The sequence below is a fragment of the Alligator sinensis genome, unplaced genomic scaffold, assembly GCF_000455745.1.
Source record: "Alligator sinensis unplaced genomic scaffold, ASM45574v1 scaffold119_2, whole genome shotgun sequence".
Taxonomy (NCBI): Eukaryota; Metazoa; Chordata; order Crocodylia; family Alligatoridae; genus Alligator; species Alligator sinensis.
In genome coordinates this window covers 1,521,601-1,530,332 of record NW_005842242.1, presented here as the reverse complement: position 1 = coordinate 1,530,332, position 8,732 = coordinate 1,521,601, and the positions used below count along the sequence as shown (strand labels likewise).

The 8,732-nt window shown below is 42.6% G+C and overlaps 1 protein-coding gene across 3 annotated transcripts in view; it reads right to left on the bottom strand.

Annotated features, from left to right (window-relative positions):
* CDH13 (cadherin 13) overlaps positions 1–8,732 on the bottom strand; it is a 744,241-nt gene that overhangs the window by 307,463 nt on the left and 428,046 nt on the right. For all 3 annotated transcript variants that reach the window (XM_025208638.1, XM_014521695.2, XM_006027433.3), the window contains exon 6: positions 95–239. In XM_025208638.1, coding sequence (XP_025064423.1) covers positions 95–239 — 145 coding nt within the window. The remainder of the gene's footprint in view (positions 1–94; positions 240–8,732) is intronic.

Genomic DNA, 8,732 nt, shown 5'->3' with positions numbered 1-8,732 from the left:
CAGGAATCATTCTGCAAAGGAAAAAGCATGCATATATCGGATGGCACAATTTGGCCTACAGGAGCTTCCAGAGGCATAGCTAACATCAGCGTACCTGTAGGTGATCCTTCCATGACATGTCCAATGTACGGTCCTTCCCTGAAGATGGGCCTGTTGTCATTCTGATCGATGATTATGATATCCAGAGGGACAGGGGTTTCGATACTTTTGCCGGTTGCATCAATGATCTCAACTTGCAGCTGTGCAAGCAAAGAGACAGGAGGACATGAATTAGTTCATGATCAGGACACAATAAACAAGTAGCACGTAAAAGAGTAGCTTACATCCATACTGCTGTAACAAGCCCCTGGCGAAGTTTTAACACTTTGGTGTCAGAAGGGGATTCTCCGAGATGGGGCTATCAGAAAAATGGGTTGGAGTTCAGGGAAGAAACAGAGAGCGAGAGAGAGCGTCAGGTTGTGGGGAGATCCCTACTTGGATAGTTTTCAATCCATTTGCCAAGTTTTCTGAAGAATGCAATGGAGGGGAAGAGGAAGAAATACAATTTGACACTAAGAAATGAATATTTGCTTAAAATTAGTTTCTATTTTTTCTTTAAGCATAATTACACTTAAGGGGAACAGGTACAAAATACATCACAAGATCAGAAGATACAAATAGACTGTCATCAGGAGAAATAACAATAACGTTTTTATACTAAATGGGTTGCCTCCTCCATGAGGAGATGAAGTAAATCAGCACAGAATTTGATACATCCGTGTTCAGCGTTTGCAAGTCCCGAAAAGCATGGCATGGAGAAAATAACCCTACACATGAAAAACATGAAGCCAAGACTTGCACACCAAATGGCTCCAGCGACAGACTGTAACATTGCTTTTTCCCTCCTGTTTATTCAGTTTTTTAAGTTAGCAGAAATGGGAAATTGTCTGCAATATCAGCTGCCACTATTTGTTGACACGTCAAATGCAGCAAACACACATCAAAGGCATGATGCAGCAGAAACATGAGTCGCCCAATGCAAGAGATGCTCTTCCCATTTCTAGGATAGGTGGCTTTTGTTCCAACGTAATGCATTGCTACCCTCCGTCATGAACACGATGATAATAGGGGTTTATTGCAACTGATGCTTGCTTCTGTATCCATCGTACAAAAAGACTAATGACTTTTGGCCCAAACAATTGGAAAAGCAAAGAGTACGGCTTTTGGTACCATTGAGCTCTGATTTGGGATAATAGCTTACAAAGTCAGAAACAAGGCAGGGCTGACTGATCAAAAAATACAGAACTTCGGAACAAACTGTTTGTACTTCTATTGCAAATTGGTAGATGGCTTTAATACCTAAATATTTCTTTAGATTAGTGAAATCTACCAAATTGCCTCTCCCGGCTTATACATCCAGTGGTTTTGAAGAAAAATAAATGGCTATTTGACAAAAAGAACAATGTTAATATGATAATAGGGTGCTGTCAGATCTGATGTCATTATCCGTGAAGGGTTTTATGTATTTCTGAATTGTGTTTGCTTATCATCTGAGAGCTGACAACCACGCATAGCATGCGCTGCATGGTGATGAACCGTGGGCTTTCAGAAAGTTTCCCTGAAGACTGCTTATTACCAGGTGAATCTCAGAAGTCTATTGGATTTCCCATATCTTCCAGTCAGGGCTTGCTTTCAAGTTTTCCTTCCATATCAACCTTACTTCACGGACATGGCAACCTACCAATGCACTCATTCTCAAGAAAAAAAAGTTAGCTTGCTTTCATGACCTTGGGATACTAACTGGATTTGCAGTGGAGAAGCATGGGTTTAGTTAAAATAGACTTGTCGTTGTTCACTTGTCTGAGGAGCTCACAAAGTGTGGCTGCAATTTAGGAATGTGCTTTTCAAGCAGATCAAAGCAAAAGAACTGGGAATCTTTCTGGTTTTATATACAGATTGAGAGGCGGTTAGCTGTGTTGGTCTGAAGTCAGGCAGACGGTAGGGCAGATGTCATGTTACCTTAAAAACATGTTACCTGTTGATCCTGTTCTGATTGTTCTGGGGTGGCACTTAAATAGGTATGGGACAATTTTTTTTATACATGTATCTTGAATAATAATGAGCCCCGACTGTCCTGGGAAAAACTGTTTTATCTCAGTACTTCAAGGGTACTTCAGGGTACTCACAGCGGGACAGAGGGCTTGTACCTCTGTAGGATCCCAGGATAAAAGGCTTTGTCCTGTACGAAATCAGACATCTCAGACTAACCGGTTCAGAGAGGCATGAGCTTTCATAGGCTAATAACTATTTTAATGTGGCCCTGATTAATCTGAGATATGACACACAGAGGTGGCACAGCATCTACACAGAGCTGTCAGAGAGGCAATGAAGCTAAAGTAGCAGTGATGGTTCCAAGGCAGGGTTAATCTGAATAATTCACAGATACTTAATACAGGACATTGAGCTTGGTTGTTTGTAATGGCTGGAGTTGATGTGGAACAAATCAAACCGGTTGTCTCTTCTTAGCTATAGGCAACAACCTACTTCATCCGGTGAATAGGCTGACAGAAAGAATAAGGTTCATTCACCTGAATGTAACATCTGCCTATAATACCAGGTTCATTCACTTGATCCTCCACCAACTTCATGTATATCATCACTTGGTTACAAAGCCCCTCTGCCGGATATATTGGACAGATGGGGTGATCCCTATGGAAAAGAACGAGTGGACACCAATCTGGTATCAATTCCAGAAGCATACAAAAACTGAAGGCAGATTGCTTTAACATCCCTGAATACATCATCACTGAGCTCCGAGTAGCCGTCCTTAAACAAGACATTTTAAAGGCCACCTTTAAAAGTAAAATTGTGAACAAAAAATCCACAGACTGGATTTTTCTTAACTACGTGTTCAGCTGGGAATCTTATCCCATTACCCGAGCTAGCTGTTAACTGTGTGTCCCTCAAGGTGGTAACTGCCTTGTTCATCTCATGGCGTTATCACACATTCACTTATAACCTGCAAATCATTGGACGGTTAATAGGTTATTAAAGTTAGTAAGTGTTCGGTGATAAACCCCGCGTGAAAGGGAGCAATTTTGCAGGGGCCATGAGAGCACTTAACACATGTTTGAATGTGTGTCTGCTTGAGTTTTAACTTCACTTAGTGTTAAACTGAATGTGTGGTTCAGTTGGTCTAATCAACCCGCTCTTATCCTCTCTTATCAGTGTCCCGTCCCCACCGTCCCTTTCTCATCTATAAAAAAACACTTTTGTTCTGCCAGTCCATTCATAGCATCTGACGATGAAGGCTCTTACGTAAAAAAGCCCATGCCTCTCTGAACCACTTGGTCTTGATGGTGCCTAACCCTACTTCAAGGCTTTAGCTAGTAATTTCACAGATTGCTCCTGGTCCATTGTCACTGCCAAATGCTTTTCTTAAATTTGAGGCTCTGTTCAGCCTTGGGGTTGCCCACTTTAATTGAGTGTGAAAGCCTCTACCCCATAAAATATTTGGGGCACAGGTAGGGCAGCCAAGAATTGATCTAATTCACCACATGCCCTAAACAGCCGTCTTTGGCAAAGGTCCTACGGAGCCTTGGCACAAAAAGAAAGTTGCTCTCTCTAACCCTTGATGCAACACCTGTAAATATATGTCATTTCCCTCTCCTCGGTATCCACCCGTCACCCCCTACTCCTCTGCATTTTAAAAAAAGGCTTTTAAAACGTGTTGTAAATTTACCCCAAACAACTGGTTGGTGATACCTTTGTATCCTTGGAAAGTGTGTGCAATATTACATGGCCAGAAGAAATAGTTATTTTTCAAGTGAGTATTGAGGGTCTGACTTGTAATTCAGGCACATGCAGACAATTTCCCAGAGACATGCCATACCAAGTGCAGGGCTTGAATTCTGCCGTGTCTGTGCACTGGATTCAGTACAGCAGCAGCTGGACTATTTGCTGTCGAATCCAGGACCAGGGACTAAAACAAGGATTCAGGGGTTTCAGGACATGCTCATTCAACCTGCACCACTGCTCCACTGGAGGGTCCTTCCTCACCTTATTAAGCAAACAATAGTCATGTTGCCATCTTGGCATTATCAGCAATGCCAACTCTCATGAAAAAAAAAAAATCAGGAGACTCCCGATTTCCAAGTCAAATGAACCCTGACTCATGATCTCCTGAAAGAGAGATCAAATCTCAGGATTTTTTCTTCTGGCACATGTAGAGAGCATCAAGCTGGTAAGTCTGTGGAGGGGAAAGGGTGGGGGTGGAGGGAAGGGGCAGGAGGGAGGACATCGAGGTCCCCATGCTGAGAGAGGGAGTGGGGCATGGGTTGGGGTGAATTGGGCTCTGGGGCTGGAGAGGCATGGGGTGCATGTGCCCCACAGATACGTGCGCAAGGCAGAGGCGGGCTGGCGCTCTGCGCCCTGCTGCCTTTGCCTTGGGAACTGCGTATACACACTTCATAAATAGCATCTCATGATTTACATGTCAAATCTCTTGATTTTTAAGAGTTTGTCTCATGCTTTTTGACATGGTGGGATTGGCAATACTGCATTAGGACTGATCCTAAAGACATGCCAGCTGAAAGCCCTGTGCAGGCGTTAACAAACTAATCTCTGAGCAAAACTGGAGGAAGGGGCTATATGAAGTTTTTTTTTTTTTTTTTTTTTTTTTTTTTTTTTTTTTTTTTTTTTACAAACTCATTTCACAGGATTTTCAAGCCCTCATTTTTGCTTTCAGAAAAGTGTCTGGGCCAGTTTGCCTTTTCACAATTAATTTCTAACTAAATGTCACGTCTCTTCCCAGGCTACCTTCATCCTGCCCTGATTGCCAGTTGCAATGGGTGTTTTATATTCTTCTCCTATTTTCTTCTTTGCTGTCTTGCTACTCCCTCCTCAGTGTGCTGTCCTAACCTTGGGGACTTGGCACCTTATGCTGCACTTGTTTATTTCTTCTCTGCTTATTTTCAAGTCTCCCCTGAATCAAACATCCTGTTCACTCTTACCATCTGAGAATAGCAGGTATTAGTTGGAAAAATATAAATCAATTTTAAGGTAGTCTTTTCTCCTGGGCTCCCTGTGTATTTTGCCTTAGCTATTCCTGTCTTTTCAGCTGTTAGCTCTTTGAGTCAGGAATCAGCTATTGTGCATTTATAAAACAGCCAAGCATATTGTTGGCATGATACAAATAAATAAATCCTCATTTACAGTAAGCACTATGCCAACCACCTTCGATTTGTTTTTGGCTGGAGCAAATATGATATGGAAGGATATAGCACCACATGCATACTTACATAAAATACCCCATATGCTGCTGCATGCAAGCATGCGTGAACAGGCCTACGTTAAAATTGGGCCAGGACGTAAAAAAGCCAGGAACATGGTTGGTCACCTCCAAAATGGCAAAGGGTCTAGATCAGATCCTGCGTTTCCTGCAGGTTCCACCCCATGGTTCAACCAGGATGGAAGGCCATGTCAAGATGCAGAAATATTTAAAATGTCAGCAGTTATAAGCAGGGACCTATTCAATTCATGATTTTGTGGAAATCTAGAAATCAGGCATTGTCTGCAAAATTCCCCTCTCCAAATAACTTTCTAAAATAAAATGCTGCCTCCCCAGTGGGAGTTGGATGGGGGGCAGAAGGGGGCTGCTGGCTGAAGGGGAGGGGCCCAAATGGCCCCTCCCCCCACTGCTGATTGGCTCAGAGGTCTGCCTGTCTTGTGGCTCCATCCCTCTCTGCCAATCAACAGTGAGGGATGGTGCTGCATGACAGACAGCCCTCTCGGTCAATCAGTAGCAAGGGGCAGGGGCGCAGGACGGACAGCCCTCGCAACCAAGGAACCTCAGGAGGTCACGTCTAGTCCAACCCCCTGCTCCAAGCAGGACCAGCCCCAACTACATCATCCCAGCCAAAACTTTGTCTAGCCGGGCCTTGATGGAGCTTCCACCACCTCTCTGGGTAACCTGTTCAAGTGTTTTACTACTCTTCTAGTGAGAATATCTTCCTAATATCCAACCTAAAATTCCCCTTGCTGCAACTGGAGCCCATTGGTCCTTGCTCTGTCATCTGCCACCACTGAGAACAGCCCAGCTCCATCCTTTTTCAAACATCCCTTCAGGCAGTTGAAGGCTTCTATTAAATCCCCTCTCAGTCTTCTCTTCTCTGAACAAAATAAGCCCAGTTCCCTCATCTTTTCATAAGTCATGTCCCCCAGCCATTTTTATTGCCCTCCGCTGGATTCTGTACAATTTGTCCACATCCTTTCTGCAGTGGGAGGCCCAAAACTGGAGACAAGACTCCAGATGTGGCCTCACCAGTGCTGAATAGAGGGGAATAATTATTTCCCTTGACCTGTTGGCAACACACCTACCAATACAGCCCAGGATGCTTTTAGCCTTCTTGACAACAAGGGCACACACTTGCTCATATTCAGCTGATTATACACTGTCACCCCCAGGTCCTTTTTTGCAGAGCTGCGGCCTAGCCTGTCAGCCCTCAGCCTGTACCCGTGCATGGGATTCTTCCGTCCTATGTGCAAGAGCTTGCATTTGTCCTTATTGAACCTCATGAGATTTCTTTTGACCCAATCCTCCAATTTGTCTAGGTCATTCTGAACCTTAGCCCTACCCTCCAGTGTGCATCTACTACTCCCTTCCACAGCTTGGTGTCAACTGCAAACTTGCTGAGGGTGCACTCTATGCCATCTTCCAGGTTGTTGATGAAGACACTGAACAAAACCATCCCAAGGACTGAACCCTGGGGCACTCCACTTGATACTGGCTGCCAACTAGACATTGAACCATTGATTACTACCCTCTGAGCCCGATGCTCCAGCCAGTTTTCTATCCACCTTACAGCCCATTCATCCAGCCCGTACTTCCTCAGATTGCCCGTGAGAATGCTGTATTGGTTTAGAGGCAAAAGGAATCAGAACTTGTGGTAGAGGTGATATCTTTTATTAGACCAACTATATTTTTGCAAAAAAGTCTTGCAAATAAAGATTTTTTTTTTGGCAAAAATCTAATTGGTCTAATAAAAGATATCACCTCTACCATGAGTTCTGGTTCCTTTTGATTTCTTCCCTGAATGCCTGAGCATTGCTCTTATCTTTTTCCTTAGTTATTTGCCCCAGTTTCCATTTCTTATAAACTTCCTTTTTGTGATTTAGTTTATTCAAGAGTCCCCTGCTAAGCCAAACTAGTCTTCTGCCATACTTGCTCATCTTCCTGCACATCAGGATGGTTTGTCCCTGCACTCTCAGTAAGGCTTCTCTGAAGTACAGCCAGCTCTCCTGGACTCCTCTGCCCCTCAGTCTGGCTTTCCAGGGGATCCTGCCCTGAGTTCCCAGAGCAAGTCCAGGGTCCTTACTTTACAAGAACATTAATCCATTCATGGTCCCACTATTCTGACTCCAGGTAATGCTGCTGTTTCCCAAACTACCAAACCAAACTCTTTTCCCATTCTATCCTTACCCTCCAAAAAAACCAAGGTTCCAAGTGGCTTTTAAGACAATCTTGCATATTTAAGAGCATGCATAGCTAGTAGGTTGTGGGTGTATAAAGAGCCAAGCCTGTCGGTTTTTGAAGTTTTCCTGGTCAACATGCATTTTCCAGTATCAAGTGCCCTGATCTCATGTTCAGATTATGATGACAGACGACTGGATTTTATTAATCTCTTTCTACACTGTACTTCTTGAGAGGTTTTCATGATCCTTATAGCCAGGTGACCTGTTTTATTTCTTTTTTTTTCTTCTTCTTCCAGGCTGCTTTCTAGAATGATAGCTTGGAGCATATAACTTATGACCTTTTATGACCATCAGTCTTTATGCATAGTGTTGGTGTTCCAGGCTAGTTGGCCCTCTAACCTGCTGTGCCTGACATATATTGGCTATTAGGCAAATTTAGAACCATCCTAGGGAGGGAGAAGAGCTATTTAAGCTAAAGGACAACGTTGGCATAAGTTCAAATGGGTATAAATTAGCCATGAATAAATTTAGCCTGGAAATTACAAAGTTGTTAACTATCAGAGGAGTGAGGTTTTGGAGCTGCCTTTTAATAGAAGTAGAGGGACAAAAAAACCTAACTAGTTTTAAGATGGATCTCAGTCTGTTTATGAAAGGGATTGTATTACATGTTTGTGATAACAAGGAACTGGACCTGTTGACCCAAATAATAAAATAACTCCAGGAACAATTGATCATTGTTAACCAAATGGAAAGTCTTTGGCAAATAAATGAACACCAGCCCCAGCTTTCTACTTAAATTATTACAAGAAAAGCTAAGAAGAATGATTGCCCTCTGAATGTCACAACCTAAAATGTTACAAGGCATTACATTCATCATGATTTCACCTGTATAATTAACAATAATCAAGCTAGTTTTAGAGAAAGCACATACATCTCGCCTTTAGGAAAATAAGACAATCAGGAAATGTTCTACTTCAGAACATTTCAGACTTTAAATGTGTATCTGTTTTTGGTTGATGCCCTTAGCCTGGGTAATAAATGTCAGGCAGACTTAAAGAGATCAATAGAACAGGCAGAGGTTTTAGGAGTAATATGGAAGAGAAAGATTTCATAGATTTCATAGATTTTCAGGGTCAGAAAAGATCTCAGCAGATCATCGAATAATGGATTTTAGTCTAAACCTTATAAGACAATCACCTCTCAGCACTAATTACTCCAAAAAAGGGCTGTTTATTTATAAATAAATAAAAAGTGTCATCAAATTGATGCTATCATAACTA